The sequence below is a fragment of the Callionymus lyra genome, chromosome 3 (assembly GCF_982586985.1).
Source record: "Callionymus lyra chromosome 3, fCalLyr1.hap1.1, whole genome shotgun sequence".
Taxonomy (NCBI): domain Eukaryota; kingdom Metazoa; phylum Chordata; class Actinopteri; order Syngnathiformes; family Callionymidae; genus Callionymus; species Callionymus lyra.
In genome coordinates, this window is record NC_141820.1 from 25900150 (window position 1) to 25917447 (window position 17298).

The 17298-nt window shown below is 35.8% G+C and overlaps 1 protein-coding gene across 2 annotated transcripts in view; it reads left to right on the plus strand.

The window, feature by feature from the left end:
- Positions 1 to 17298, plus strand: part of LOC148084030 (voltage-dependent calcium channel subunit alpha-2/delta-1-like) — an 89435-nt gene that overhangs the window by 16978 nt on the left and 55159 nt on the right. For both annotated transcript variants that reach the window (XM_087787294.1, XM_087787293.1), the window contains exons 3-4: positions 871 to 987; positions 16285 to 16344. In XM_087787294.1, the coding sequence (XP_087643420.1) occupies positions 871 to 987; positions 16285 to 16344 (177 nt within the window). The remainder of the gene's footprint in view (positions 1 to 870; positions 988 to 16284; positions 16345 to 17298) is intronic.

The window sequence follows — 17298 nt, forward strand, 5'->3', positions numbered from 1 at the left end:
CAGGCTGCGTAATAATTGGATGTTTGGCATTTGTGCTCCTAATCTAGAACATATTCCGCGACACTGTATGGACTTGTTATGTAACTTGACAGCATGTTTGGGCAGATGAAAAGTAAACAGATGAAAACCTAAAACCACACAAGGCAAACTCGGTTCTCTTGATGGGGCCAGCAAGATGTTTCGGTGTAAATTTAAGTCATAACGTAATCATAATTAATCTGGGAAGTGTCTTGAGATATCTCCGTTATGATAAGAAATTAGGAGTGTTTAAGAGAATCTGACTATGAGGCATGTCATAATACAGGTAAAACACTACGTTGTGTACATTTGTAGTATTGCGCGAGTACTTCACTCTGGCATAGTAGAATTTACAGAACATTATTCTTAAAGAAGTCATATTTGCTTTCGTCTGTTTTTAATCCAAAATATACCCAAACCTCAGCTGTTAAAGCTTCTGGAGTCGATTGTATCCTCTCGTCCTCAGTCTTAGCCTTGATCAGGATTTCATTGTTCCTTTGGCGGTGGAGGATGCAATGATAGAGTCAAAGCAAGAGGCCGTCAACGCTAGTTCTACTCGAGGTTTCTGCCTTCTTAAAGGACGTTTTTCCTCGCCACTATCACACTGTGATTTTTTTTTTCTCCTATATACTTAAACTTATACTTATTTAAACTGTAAAGTGTATTGGGATCATTTCTTATGATTTGACATTAAGGTACTCTGGGATTTTTATTATCCTTGTTCCTGCAGTATTGCAATATGTCTTATTGTTGCCCCTGTTTCATGATACCTATGGTATTAATGCCTGAAAAACACACCTAGTCCTAAAAAGGATCCTTCGACAGGCTAACCGTACATGTCCTTCTTTTCAGATCTACAACAAGCACAAGGTGCACTTCAGTGTAGAGTCCAACAATGCAGAAGAACTGGTGGGCAATGCAGCTGAAAAAATCGAGAGACTGCTGGCAACCCGCTCGCAAGCCTTGAAGGTGAGTCTTAATGCTGCTTAGTTTTATGTCTTTTAAAGATTCTGTCGTGATGCACAGAGGAAACACAAATACATACTAAAGATCAGTTCATCCAAAGGCCCCAAGCCAAAGTAAACACAACCAAAAACAGTCTGTTCGTCCTCATCTCATGTCAGAGAATATGCTGGAACACAGCCACCACTGCCCCAGGCCTCCGACTGATCCAATCCAAGCAGACATCCTCCAGCTAGGTGACTTGATTCGACCCTACCAGTCCTCGATGCCGAATCTGTGTACATTTTTCTACGATTTTGGGATCACCTGACCTGCTGTGGCTTATTTGTCATTGATAACAACGTGACATTTTTACGTTATTGGACTCAAGTAATCTGATATCGAAGCCTTCTGACCTACATTGCCCTCTGCTGTTTGTCTTTGCTGTAAACCAAAATATCAACATAATTCATCGTTAATTAATATTCCAATGGAGTCCACAATATCAATATTTCGTGGTTGTTCTTCAGTTTTTTTTTAGTTTTTTTTTTTTTTAAATCTGTCTTGACAGACAAGGTGGTTCTAGGACAGTATTGATCCAGAAAAGATGGCAGCCATAGTATTGGAATAGTTGTGACTATAATGTATTGATAGAGATGAACTTGATAGATGGAAAAAAAATGTTATTGTTTCTTTATGGGCCTAGAATAGTTCTACTTTAAATAAGCATTAACAACAATGCGGAAAATGATATTAAGAACATGTCGCTAGTTAGACTCCAGCTAAAAAAATCATGCATCAGCATTAGCAACCTGCAATAGCATAAATAGGTTTAAACCCATAGTTGTCTTTTAAAATGGCTTAGTGTTGTGTAAAGTATTTAAACATTGTAAGAAAAAAACGTTGTTTACAATAATAACATTTTAGCTGAAAAAAAGAAGGTATAATCGTAAATAAAACCAATATTAGGTTGTAACCTCAATGTGTTTATTGATGTGTCTTTATCCGGCTCAGTTTTCAACTTTTATTTTAAATTTCAACATTGTTTTTTCAACCAATATTTTGACTTTCAATTCCACTATGCTTTTTTTCAGCCAGTATCTTTTTTTCGTTGCCAATTTCAGCTCAGCCCAATTCTAAGTTCACATTTCTTCTTCAGTGTGGGAGGTTTGTTTTGGCCCGGAAGGCTACATTATGAGTGAACTAATAAAACTCATAACTACAAAATAGACCTAACCATCGAGACCCTTCAGCAGTGGTAGAAAACAACTCAACACATTATCTTAACTATATTCATGATTGACATTAACCTTTGTACAACATGCATTTAAACACACAAAAGCTGCATCTTATTAATGATATTAGTTGAGTTTTCTTAAAAAGGCAACCCATTCCATTAGTTAGGATAAGAGTGTAAATGTGATGTTATGCTTTGACTTGTTGTGACCCTAACCTTTCAATGGGTAAAAATCTACATTAAAATACACTTTATCACAAGAAGACACTGCGTGGGTTGGTTGTGTTGTTTTTGGGCCTGTCCAGATGCAGGAAACACCAGGAGCAGAACGTGAGTCCCACATCAATATATATATTATCTTTTGTCGTAGACCTTTTGAGGTACGATGTCGTTCATACCGAAGCCCCCATGTTGCTGCCTAGCTAACAAAATTAACCTCTCCTGATGTTAGAGAACTCAATCAGTCCTGGAGTCTGAGAGATAAGAATTCTCAAATTAATCCTGGCAGGCTTTTGCCAATGTTTGCTTTCCATTGATTCCCCTGTCAAACCTTGTCTTAGTCTTTCATCAGGAGCAGAAGAGAGGCAAAAGGCTTGGGAAAAAGAGATAAGCAATGATCTTAAAAGTCAATCTATTGTTCTACGTGTTTCACTTCCTTCAGAGAAGAAAAAAACCACACGTTTGTGTCCGTCTTTCCTCTAACACGTCCCGGTCATTTGTCATTGGCGGCTCCTATAAATACCGTTCTATATAATAAAGTGAAAGCGAGCCAGCGTAATAGTGATCAATTTATGAAGGCGGCCATAAATTGTTGCCAGTCCACTTTTCCTGATGACTTAACTCATGAATGGAAATGGAAGCTCGGGGAAGGGCGAGTGCCGCATCTGAAATGTTCTTGACCCGTCCTACACTAATTCAATATGTCCCTACATTAGTTTCAATCTCTCCTGCTACCAGTCCTTCGCTTCGCCCTCACCATCTTTAGTGTCATCTTCTCTCTCGGAGCTTTCTCCTCCACCATTAGAAGAGCAGATAATGTGGAGCCATCACGCGAGGACTTCATCTAATAGAGGGCGGAGAGACTCCATCTGTATGCTGGTGACATGTTCAACTTGTGGCTTATATTAGGTGCATTTATGAAAGATTTTAAAATGACTACTCTGCATTATATTGGGTTATTAAATGCAATTTTGCCAGAGTAAACTATGTTTTTTTTAGGGCTGCACTGATCGACGGCTGGCCAATAATTTATGACATCATTCTAATCAGACGATTAAATAATGAATAAACCATGATTTGTTTTTATGGGATCCCATATAAATAAATTCTCAAATAAATCAAGAAACACGATGTCTGTTTTGTTTATGATTGACACGTGGTGACAAACCTCAATGTTTGACCAATCACAGCATAGTGGGTGTGGTTATGGTTAATAATATTTTAGTTAATGTAAAACATAATGTTTTCAGTAGGCGGGGCTTAAGCACATTTTCTAATGTAAGCGTTTCGATGTAAAGAGAGTTTTGTACAAAGAGACACATACTGTAGTACAATAGAGGTCCAAGATCAACTTAAATCAACGCATTAGTTTCCTTTTAATGCAGAGAAAACAGATGAGCTTTCTAACAATTGCAATTTATACATTTTTTGTAGAAAAAAACTGCTGTTATATACATGATAACCAAAGAAAACATAGTGGGTTTATTACTGAAACCTTTTGTTATCTCACAAAACATCTCCGAAAACCGATGTATTAGTTCAGGGTCAAGGTGACCCAAAGGCCCCAAAACAAATGTGTTTGTGGTATCCCTTATGTGGTCTTTTGGTCAAGGTGTTGACATCTGTTTTTGGGCCTTTGAGTCACCTTGACACTGAGATTACACAAGGGATACCACAAACACGTTTGTTTTCGGGCCTTTGGGTCACCTTGACCCTGAAATAACACAAGGGTTATTTTTTAACAATGTCAGTTTTGTAGTATTTTTTATTTATTATTCTTTAAAGGTGGTTGTGTTTCATAAAGTGTTGAGTTTTTTGTAATTTAATGTGTTCGATTTATCGATAAATTATATAGTTGGATTTGTGTGTGTTTGAGTTGCTAGGGAAAATAAAATGCAGACGGTATCAGCCACAAAAATGACCATCTGAGCCCCATAACCTATTTTTAAAACTGTATTATGTTTTATAGTATATACTGTATAGATTTCAAATCATACTAATACTAACTTGTTAGCCTTGGGTGTGAAAATGCATTAATATTTCTGCATACAAGCTGCCAAGGCTAATGAATAATTCCATCAGAAGGATTAGCATGGTTGTTGTTGTGATCGAGCTCATCCTTCAATTTGCTATTAATTGATTTGACGTCCGTCCAACGTGTCACCTTGAATCTGTCACTACGTTGATGCTGACTTGACGTGACATCTCACAGATCTCAGCTGTTGAGGCTGCTAAAGAAACCGATATGGTGTGACGGTTGACTATTTTGAGACTGTGCACTTCTGACTCAATGAAACACCATGAATTCATAATTGCTCGGCTTCTACTCCCCAGAAATCTAGTCAGAAAAGAATAGAAAAAAAAGAGAAACTAGAAAATAATTCAGAAAGCACAGCACAACCAAAAAATGTAACCATCATAACGATTTGCAAGCCAAATAATTGTCCTAGGTTTATTTTCGATATCTGTTTGGATGTCTTTTTTAAAAAGTTTAAATATTATTGTCTCATTAATAGTCACATTTACATGAGCCAACTTGGGCATTTATTTATTTTTAAAGAAATAAATAAACAGATCCAAAATACATTTTAACATTTTTATATTTGTAAGGTTTGATCTGTTATTCTGGTTTTGTATCCGGTTAACATTTCTGTGCCTTAAACCTGAAAGAACAATCCCTGACACTTTATTGGCCCAAACTGCAACTTCAGTTTGCAATAAATGCAAATCAATTTTAAGAACAGGTTCACACCTTTATTTTTTCGTTGACTCGGTTATCTGTCCAGTATATAAAGAGACATGTTTGTCACGGAGAGTTGAAGAAGTTTAAATGCCTTTTAAACGTATGCTTTGAATTTTTAAAGCAAAAATCGGCCAACTTTTAAATATTGTTTCTGGCTCCCCCTGGCGTAAGACTAGTGTAACTACTGCCTTTTGTGGCACCTTTTGTTAACCATTTATTTTCAAGGGGAATGTTAAAGTTAATATTTTTGTCTATACTAAAAATCATGACAAATTATTAACTGAAAAGAGGAAAACGTGATATTGAATTGGTTCCAGTATTGGCCATTTGTTAAGAAAGATTATTATCTGTTTAAGTTTCCTAAGCTTTGCTAATGTTTGCTCTATTTTCTCAAATCAGGATTAATTAGGGAACTCAGATCAGAGACTTAAGTTGTTTTTCACAGTTTGACAAGATCCTGCTTCCTCAGTGCTCTGAGAATAATTATAATTCCCAACACTGTTCAAACAGAATCATTGAAACGTCGCTTTGTGGTTATACGGTTGTTTTATTTAGCAACTTCATGATCACAAATGTACATTCACTTTCTAGTCCTGCCCAATCCTCCTCTCTTCTGCGTCCATTTCTTCTCATTTTGAATATGTGTTAGTAATATTACGGTAGTTTAAAACACTGAAGCAAAAAAATTGGGACAATAATGGGATGCATTAAAATTTGAAGGGTTCCATTTTTGTCCACTGTTGAACTTTCAGTCATGAAAAAATGTGTTACATTGTGTTTGAAAGAACTAAACTGTTAATTGTACAGTTGCGAGTTCCATAATGTGTACCTCAATTAATTTTAAATATAAATCATAAACCTTTTAGCTTCATCAATGATGAGAAGAACATTGTTATGTACCAATACATAGTATTAACATCTAACAGATTTATTCATTATTACATTTTCTAAACCCAATTTTCATTCATTTAATTATAAATACTATTCCCTATCTTCCCATAATGCCTTCATAGTTCATAGGAAGGTATCATATTAACCATTTTTCAAGTTAACCATTGCAAGAACCAGAGTTGATTGTATTGTTTTTATTTTAAACCAGTATTATATTAACTTTTTACAGAAAGGAAATTTAAATTCCACAAAGTTATTTATTGTATTATTTAAAAAATGTTGCATTAAATACTCAAGAAAATTGTGTTTCCATTATACCTTTAAAAAAACCTATTTTATTTGTTCTTAATTTGTTTGAGTTAGTTTTTATTTAATAAATAAAACATATGTTTTTTTGTGAGTTTAACCGGTTCGCTTCTGATTGCACCATAGCTGTTCCAATATTTTTGAATGCACTAGCCTGTGTCTATACGATGCAGTGAAAGCGTGTGCAGAATGTTTTTAAGCAAAATTAAACACAACTCATCTTGTTCTAGCCAATTATTTTAGAATATTTTTAAATTTCTAAACCCCTTTCAAGCCATTTTTTGTCACCAGCATTCTATTACGTTGCCTTTCTTCTCGTTCTTGTCACATAATAATTGTTTGTCAATGAAAATATTTCAACAACCAGAAAGGGGGAGATGGAGGGAGACTGTGACCAGCATGTTCTCATCATTGCTTGGGAAACACTCGCATTGTGGAAATTCTGTTGGTTTCGTAGAAGCTCGTACACTCAGATCCAGAAAATTGTGTACTTAGAAAAAAAATTCAGATGTAGAAATCTCGTGTGCACACAATTACAAGCACTTTTCCTTTTTACATCCCAATGAACATAGTATTAAAAGCAGACTTTTTCGTCTATTTCTACGGCCTAATTTAAACACATTTAAAATTCTTATTACATTTATAAAATAAAGGCGTTTGTTTACAGAGTTTAAATTAAATCATGTGACTGTGTATTTATACAAGTGTGTTTTTCAAGGATATCGCTGCGATCATGTGATCCCATGAGGAAATTGGCTTTACCTGCTTTATTCTGCAGCTTCAGTTTGATCAAAGTGACGTGATGTTGTTCCACAAGAACGTCTGTGACTCTCGTAGAGAAAGACTTGAAGCGATCAAATATTTATCATTATATTATGTCAACAAGTTGTGTGAAATAGCGGATTAAAATATTCAATGTTGTCTTAATAAATTCAGATCATCAGTTTGGTGAATTAGAACGTATTTGTAAGTTTGTGATTATTTAATATCCACTTGTGTAACTACAAACGCTTGTGTGTGTGTGTGTGTGTCCTAATTCTTGATCAATATTGATGTAACTCTGATATGAACATCCCAACATGTCTAGTGAGGCTGACATGCATCTGAGCAGTAAATAAGGACGTACGACACCTTCAAACTTGTCGGGAAGTCCGAACTTTTTTAACGCTATTTTCATTATTGAAGCATATGAACTTTAACGTGGAAAAGTATGTCTGCGTTTTTTGTACGTACGACCCATTAGGCCACAGGTCTTCATTTATGACTTGGTTCCAGGATCCTAAATCCGAAAGTAATCTATGTGATCTATGTGCAAAAACATAAAAAACAGTACAGTGAAAGTTTCTGTTATCCTCTGTCTTGAGGGAAGAGAAAGTCAAATCAAGACAAAAGGGAGGGAAGCGACGCTCCAATAAGGATGGAGCAGACAGCTGAGGACTGAATCATTGATCAGCAAGGGTTATTTCAGGCTCTGAATTGCATTAGCACTTTGGCAGATGATCCGAACGGCTTTGGCTGCGATTCATGGCCATTTTCGTATCAAAAACAACAGTTGCTCGGGCTCTTGGGCTGATTGAATTTGCTCTCTGGGTTGACTCTCCATGTGTAAGTTTCCTTCTTCACCGGGTTGTTTGCATTGGCTCGGAGACACACTTTTAATTGCCGTGCAGACTGTCGAGGGTAATTAAGCAGCATCCATTGCTGTCATCTTTTGGGAGTCCTCGCTCTCTCTCGGTCGCCTAGCAACAGGAGTATAATGAAGATACTTCTTTATCGTATCATTTCCAACAAATCAACTTCGCCGTGAGGTGTGATTCAACCGCATTAACTGGTGTGAGGAGGACAAGAGAGGGAGAAGTGAGCAATCGAATCAAGAGATCTGGAGTGTTGTGTTTTGTAGTGGAGTGTAATTACAGCGTCACTGATCTCTCATGTCGGCTCATGCCTTATTAAACTGACACTAGACTTCACGCTGTGGGTCATTAGGCAGCGATAAACACCGGCTTCACCGAGACACTCACGTGCAGGAACAATACTTCACACTTTTGGGTGTAAAAGAAGGAAAATCTCCGGCTATCTCATGACAAATATAAAAAGTGTGTCTATATTGGTTACGATATTTAATGCCGACCTTCAGAGCTGAAGTGAATCGGTGGAGAGATTACATTAAAAAACAATTTATGAAGTAAAATTAAGCAGTAATGTGTTTAAATAATTTTACTGTTTACCTTCATAAATGTCCATAATTTGATATATAACTGTGTGTGAGGAAATATTCAACAGGACTGAATACTTTTATTTTTTTTTAATGGAATTTCTTTTTTGCTTTCAGATCATATTTTCTATAAGAGTTCCTTAATAAATTACGTGTAAAATAAGAATATTATATTTTATTTGTTTTTCTTATTCACAATCAACGGGTAAATCACAGCGTTTTTTGTTTTTTGTTTTGTTGCGATGACTGAGGGCGAGAGGATACATTCCTCTACAGCAGCTTTTCTTTTCAAGACAAACAAATAAGATACGACTTTTTCAAGAGCCATGTGGTCTGTAAATTCTGCAATGCCAGAGTTAATTACTCGGACAATATTTCAAATATATCAACGTTCCTACAGTGTCACAATATAATGTAAGGTATTGTATGATTTCCCCAGTATCGTGATACATATAACATTGCCTGATTCATGCCAATAAACACCCCTACAACTCACAGGTTATTGTCATTCATTTGGAGAATTACATCATAAATTTTCATAATTTTCAAAATACACAAAGATACAGTACAAACTGGTTAATTTGACTTGGAATGACTGCAGCTAGCACCGTTTTGTAACTTGCTAAGTTAACAAGAATAGTTAGTGATTGAAGCTGAAGAAAAACAAAACATTAGACAGTTTATGTGATCATATCTAACAAAGATAAATAGAAAATATATCACATCAAATCGTGTAGGAAACCTTTCTGCTTGGGACCTTGGCTCCGTTTATGGGTTTTAGTAATACTTCTATTAACTTTATTACAGCATGAAAGAGTGATGGATAAATTCTGATTTTATACAAGACTTTTCTAAATAAAAAATAAAATTACGAAGGGCATTTAAGAAAAATTGGTAGACAAAAGGAATGCAAATTTTGAATTAATATGCTGTTTTTATCTCTTCCCTTTCCTGTAAAAACTAAATGTCAAGCTGTTGTGCTTGTTGCACTATGCTGGATGTCTGTTGCTCTCTATTGTTGATGCTTTTGGCAATGAACAAGTCATCATCTGCAGTCTCACTTTGTAACATACACTAAGTAGTCTTATGTAAATCATACAGCTTTTCTTTTCGCACCGGTACTGCTTCTGTCGGCTTCATCGATATACTCATCGATTAAACCATGACCATTCCTCAGTACACACACAGACATAAAAACATGCATGCAGGCACAAACATACCAACAAGACAGTTTGTTGTGACCAAATATAATACAGAACATTTTTACAGTTTGTATTGAGGCAATAAACACATTCAAAGAAGATGAAGTGACAAGTCTTGGTTATTTCCCCCCTGAAAACGTCGCCCTTCATTACGTCTAAATGTGATCGTATTATAAGTTTCATGGAGACATTCATCCTTAATAATAATAATATTTGACGTGTTAAGTTAGACAAATGTTGAATCATGAGTAACAGATTCTGGACCACGATGACTCATTAGGGTCTCCTTCCTGCAGTCGCTCTGTCTATCAGTGTGTTTTGTGTCCTAATTTGTCAAGCCAGCTGTCACTTTGTCTGAACGACTCAGTCTTTATATTTGACATGAAACATTCTGGTGCAGGACTATCAGATTTATATCCGGCATGGTAGCGTTATTTTTCATACAACATTACCAGGGGCTCGGCACAACAAGATTAAGTTACTAAATTTATTTAACATCTATAAAAAATTATAAAAAACATCACTGAAATGGGAGGGTGAACACGAAAAGAAAAACAAGTGTATCTAAAAAACAAAAACAGAAGTCAAATAAAAGGGGATAAAAATGGAACTGAAAGCATAAATCAAATTCAATTCAATAAATAAATGGACAATGAAGTTGAAAATAACATCGCGGTCAACACATGCTTACGTTAAAAAAGGGTTGAGAATTAATTGGACAAAGTCATTGTTAATGCATTTAAACTCCCAGGATCATGTATCAAATTACCATCATTTAATCTTGTAGTTAAGAAATTGTAATATCTTGGTGTCAAAATTTTCCCATCTCTTTTTTGAATTTTTAAAAATTACAATCAACATATCCATCATAAAAATGATGAAGATATCATTATGTCCAATGAATGGTTATTGGCTCTATAATTAATGTGTTAAAAAGTAGATTTATCTGGGAAAAAAAGAGAGCATGCCTAAAACAAATTACTGTGTGGCAGGAGAATTCACAAGTAGGTCTTCAAAACCTATCACTGGTCTTTCATCCTTAGTTCTCTCTCTGTTTGGTTTGATAAAAGTTTGGCTACTTCATGGACATGGATTGAGGAGAACCTTGCATACCCTCACAGACTACAAGTTTTAATTTACTCAAATATATTAGCAAAAAGGCTAAGGCGAACTTGAGCCCCATTATTTCTAATGTACTGTCAACCTGTCACACAGCACTAAAATATGCACATAAAGTCATAAAATGGCACAATTGGCACTTCACATCGCCAATATTCAACAACTTTTTACTTCTATCTGGCAACAAACCATTCTCATCGGATCAGTGGAAGTCTGAGAGAATACATGTGCTTAAGGATGTTTTTGATGCAAGAGGTTTACTTTCTTATAGTGATTTAAAATGCAAACATCATTTACCTGGTTCTTTATTTTTATCTATCTTATCAATTAAGATCAGAAATGCGAGCATACGGTGTACCATGGAATTCTATTTTAGCAACTCATCCACTACATAACTTTATAACTACGTCAGTCCTCAGCAGAGGAGTAGTATCAAAACTTTATCTCTTTCTTAAAGACTCTGGAAAACACCTGCCTGTAGAAACCACATCCAGAGATCTATCTTTTATCAATTTGCTTGACTAGTGTGTGGAAATATAACAAAGACTTCTAAGAATCCTGACCATCAACTGATCCATTACAAATTTGTCCATAGATTGCATCTTACACCCAGAAAACGTCACGCAATGAAAATTACTTCATCCAACTGTGAACTCTGCATATAATACATACAGTATTCCCAATACGGGAATGCCCTGAGGTCATGACATTTTGGAACCAAGTTGTTGGATATATTAGTGATTTAATTGGAGTAGTGGTTCCAGGGTCACCCAGTGTACTGTTAAAAAATGACGATTGTGATTAAACCTGACACGTCGACGGATCTTATGGGCTGGTCTCATTGCAGCAAAGAAAATGGTAGCCCTAAGATGAAAGCCACCACATCCTTTAACATTGAAACAATGGACATATACTCTACTTGATATGGTGCAAATGAAAAAATCTGTTGCCCAGATGCATGGAGTCAGCGCAAAACTATTAAAGACTGGGATTTGACATTTCAAAACCTCAAGGAGAAAGTGCAACTTGTTGTGTCTCTGCATTATTGTTGTTATTATTATTATTGGTTTTTTTTTATTTGTTGTTTTTCTGCTTCCCTTTTTGCTTCTAAAGTGTATTTTTTTATTTTATTCCTTACTTTAAGGAGATATTGGGGCTGGTCTTTGGGGTAAGGGGTGTCACCAGAAGGGGTTGGGGCGGGGTTGGTAGGAGGTTTTTATTTTCCAATTATGACTTTGTTTCAATGTACATATCAATAAAAAAATAATCTGAAAAAAAAGAAAAGGGTTGAGAATTGGCAGAAAACAAATGGAGAAAACGTATAGAAAAAGCTAACGCAAAAGTAAATACACAAGAACGTTGAATACTAAAGAAGTAAACTTTACTAATTCAGAATTTTCCATCATCTTATACAACAAGGAACCAGGAAGCTCAAGTAGAAGCACTTAACTTGTTGGTAAGAACGGTGATATCATTCCAAACTGCTACTTTTTCTTGCTCATTTAAAAGGCATCAGTCATATTCTTATTTGGAAGTTCTTTCCGAGTCTTCATTTAATCACAAACTAAACTTTAGACAATGTAATGAGTGTTTTTTATGCCTTTATAAAAAAAAAAATTGAAATTGATTATGAAGCATAAGAGTTTGGGAACAAATCAAACGAATCACAACTTTCCTAATTGCTAATTATTTCTACAGACAGAATGGAGAGCAATCGAGTGCACCAATAAAAGGGACATATCTTAAGACTTGACAGTAATGAAGACACGACGGACTCTGGTGTATAAATATTATCAAATATTCACCGATAAGTCTGAGTCATACGTGCACGGGAGAGCTGCATGTTATCAGTGCAGATGTGTCCTCCTGTAATTGGGAGATTTTCTTCTTCTCGCCAGCTGGCACACTGATTCCATGTTCTGTTGGCAGACTTTCCTGCAGGAGAAATGAGCTGTCGAGCTGTAGAGCAGAGGGAGTGAGTCTGGCGTCTATCGCTAACTAGCCACTTCCTGCAAACTTTAGGAGTGAACAGACATGTATTTCCTGTCTTTGAGGTTTGAGTCTTTTTGGCTCCATCACTGATGCGGGACTGTATGAGTTTGTGTGCATTTGGTTGGACATTTTTCTCTGAAGCACTTCCTTTGCTGGATATGGCTTGGTATCATTTGGAAAAAAAAAATGCGATACTGGTACCAATACCAATACCATCACTTCGATACCAGTTCCTGGACAATACTTTTTTTGAATTTGATTATGCCAATTCATAAGGTGAATTCTATCAAAAAGAAAATTATGTTACACATAGTACACATTTAGAGTTTCAGCTTTTTGCTTCAGTAAATGTTCATACAGAAAAAAATAAAAATAAATTCAGTGTATATGGTGTCAAGGTTTTCAATTTTTTCTAAACATGTAGGCGAGGCTTCTGATCGTCTTCGCACTGCATAACCACTAAAGGATTCTGTCTCCATTTAAACACCTCCTAATCCCATTATAGCAAAGCCATTCCAGTAGTTATCAAACGCAAACATTTATTTATTTTGGAAGACTCACTTCAAATAGGTACTAAACGTATAGCCAACGTAACAGGTGAATTGAACTTGATTTGCTGCATTATTTTACTATATGGTCCACTTCAATCATTTAATTTAAAAAATAAAAAAAATAAACAGGTTGGTTTGGTACACAAATGTTGGTAAACTACGTAGTAGTGAATGCACCCTAGTATTACTCTGCAAGGCTCTATAGTAATACATCTTGCTTAGTATACAAGTTAGTGATTAACCTAACTTAGTTGAACAGTTTTAATACAAATGATCATAATAAAAGTCCAATATATCACTTTAAAGTAAAAGTTGACCTAAATTGGTATTAAAAAAGAATGAAACTGTCTTGGGAATTCTTTGAAAAAAGGGTTGATAAATAGGAAGATAATCAAAAGGGAGAAGTTAGAAACTAATTAACTTCACTTCAAGATCCGAGGTGTTATTTGAATCGGGCAGAAAATATGTCCTTAATTTTTTATTATTTATTTTTGGATGGCATCCGGTCTCTCTGCAGCCAGCCTCAAGGGGACCCACACAGGTCTGTGAAGGTCATACAACACACAGTGTAGCAAACAGGAAGACAGAAGCAAATGAATAAAAAATAAAAGAGGAGGATGACACATTCATGCTTGTCGAGCATTGAGCCTCTACTGATTCTAACCATGGTATACATGAAATGAGACATGAAAGCAGTATAAAGCCTGGACAGTAAATAACACATCATTTGTAATAAGTTTGAACTGATATAAAGACATTCATTGTTCACTAGGTCTGACGTATTTGGAAGATGCATACTAGGAACTTCAAATAGAAGCAACAAATTAGCCTGATTTGGCGATCAGGCGCAAGACAACATGCATGTTAAGTTTGTTGAGTCGACATGCAGAAAGCGTTTGCTGAAGCCTACATAAGCTTAGCCTCGAGGGAAATACTGTAAATCAGTTACAAATGATCAGATTTGCTGCTGCTGTGGCTTATCAAGATATTGCCTTCACCCTAAACCAAAGCATAACCCCCCCACACCCCCACTCTTCCTGATTTAATTGTCTGTCCTTCATCTTTATAAAGGCCTGCACTTTCTTTAGTTTTCCGATCAGAGCTCTAAATAAGATTAATCGGAACAAAGACATGTCCTTCTGAGTTGATGGCGCCGTGGCCAAGTTTTCTTGATGTTCCCCTTTCTTTGACCCCAGCAACTCGTGGTCCTATTTATGGTAACGTTTAATGGTTCTCGGTCAAAACCACAAGTAGGATTAAGATTGAGAGAAAACAAAATACATGATTATACCTCCAACAGATAAAGATGTATATTTACCTGAATTAAAAGTTTCTTGATGTAGGCTTTTTTTCAGGATCAATAGAAATGCTACTTTTGGAAATTACGACATTTCTATCACCTTCATCTCTTTGTTCTTTATATTCCTAAATACTTGGACCATAGATTATGATCATTTTATTTCAAAACGGTTTAGTGGCCATCTATATGATACATTAAAAAAAGCTATGACGTTAGAATGTTCAATATTTTTTATTCATACTGAACATAAATTATTTTGAATTTCAAATAAAAAAAGGTTGAACTTCAAATTCTTTTTATAGGTACATCATTTTTCTTACTTAGTTTTTTTAAATCAATTAAATCAAATAACCACACATAAACGCATCAATGAATAAACAGAAACACCAAAGCTAATATCAATAAAATAAGGGATTGCTTGTACATTTTCTTGCACGTCTTTAAAAGTACAGAATACACACAGATACACTCGAAATAATATTCTAATACTGTACATGTCATTGCTGTGTAAACAAAGTCAATTTTCTCCATTTGTATATGCATTTCTCTTCTCGTGTCCTTATGTTAGACTGTGAAATCTATAGTGATTCTTGTTGTTTAAGGACTAAATATTTTTCAACCCTGAAAGCTCATAGAAGAGAAAACAAAATAACTGCGCTCACCCATTTATACACTAAAAGATACTGTACATTAGCACATGGTAGCGTTTCTCTTGAGGTCAATTTGTTCAGGAATGTCCCAGACAGTAGCAGACCACCATTAAAGTAACCCAATTATATATTTACAAAAAGGTTTTCCACTGCGATGACTGAGGTTTAAAAACATTGCACATTTGCCAGGCTAGTATCCAAGAACACCATCCCTACATCCTCATCGTTCTGTATCCCAGAAGATATTCAGATGGTTCTTTGGTATGCCTCGATACTAATGGCTTTCTTTCTACTCCCATTCCCACTAATGAACGAGTCGACTACCTGTCTGTGTCTCACTAGAAACTGTTTGTGACTAGAGAGACGTTCATTCTCCGGGGAAATTAACAGTTCCGTTTCTTTGGTAAGCAGGTAGCGATCAGTAGATGGACCAATTATAAAGCCATTAACCCAGAGTCCAGATATGAAGGAGAGATGGCAAAGATGGTTGGCCCATATTAGATCGAGGCGTTGCACACCCAGCCATGATTTGTCATGTATACATACAACTCAAAACAACACAAATTAAAGTGTATATATTTTAGTATTTTCATCTCAAGATGCTGTGCAGAATAAGTATTTATGACAAATATTAACATTTTATTTACTCTATTTTTGTGCAATTGTTTCGAGTGTTATTTATGTTTTCTGTATTCTTATTTTTATCTCAAATGTCACATGTTGTATTATTAACAAAACCAAACTTAATATCTCTTCTAATACTTTTGTGGTGGGCATAAATACGTTTAACACCTTCATCACTTCCTTCTTTCTCTTGCAGGATTTAGTCGCTTTATCACAATAATTATTCTTTTGTTTAACTAAATTGCTCATCTTTCTTTATCCCTTTCTCCTCACAGAGGCTGGCGACTGAGGCTGAAAAGTACCAAATGGAACACCAGTGGATAGAAGACAGTGAGGCGAGTGGTTTGATGTTTTTATTGCCTATGAAGGGGGGGGGGATTCATCTCATTACATTGACGAGAGATCCCTGATGACTTTGTGCCAAATTGAATTTCACAAATGCAGATAATAGCCAATAAGGCATGCTGCTGCTCATTTATTTTGAATTGATCCATTTTTGTAACAGAATGAAGAGCACATTTAAATGTCTATAGATGAAGATTCAACTACCGCGGCGGTGCTTGACTTTGGACATATGTTTTGACAGTGATGGACCCTTATTCATTCTCAGGCCATTAGAAAACTCATTTGACACACTTGACGCGCACTTAAAAGATGACTGATCTTGTTGTGTGCAGTTTGTGGCGAGCAAACATTGCTTTTCTGTCAACCAGCTTTGGTTCTTAAATGATGTTTACAACACCATAATGACCAGTTTTACAGGAAACACCTTTTCTGTCTCCAGCTTGAGTACTTTCGGTTTGTGTTTATCAGTTCAAATGTCAACAGCATATTTAAGCGAGTGACTAAATGCTAGAAGTACTTGTTATGAAAGTGTTTCCTTGAAAATGTTGTGATAAAATGTTTTCTGGTCAGTGCCAATAGACTTCTGTCTCGCTAATCTTGACCGGCAAAGTAAAAAGTTTTAATTATGTGAAGTAGATATAAATGGTGTGGGCTTTTAAAAGTCTGTTAAATATTCGTCTTGTCTTGCTTTTTTCCACTTATCTGAGGTTGTATCAGGGGAGACTTTCCTCTCCCAGCTTCATTATCCTGCTCTTCCAGGGGAACAAAGATCAATTCCAGGCCAGCTCATAGATGAATGGTGTAGTTTGGGCCATAAGGCGCACTTCTCATTTTCTTTCTGTTATTACTCTGTGAGCGGCCGTTGTAATTCTCTGTAAGTCTCTGTGGTATATCTCATCGAAGTGCTGTGGTATTACTCTGCGAGGTGCTGTGATATTACTCTG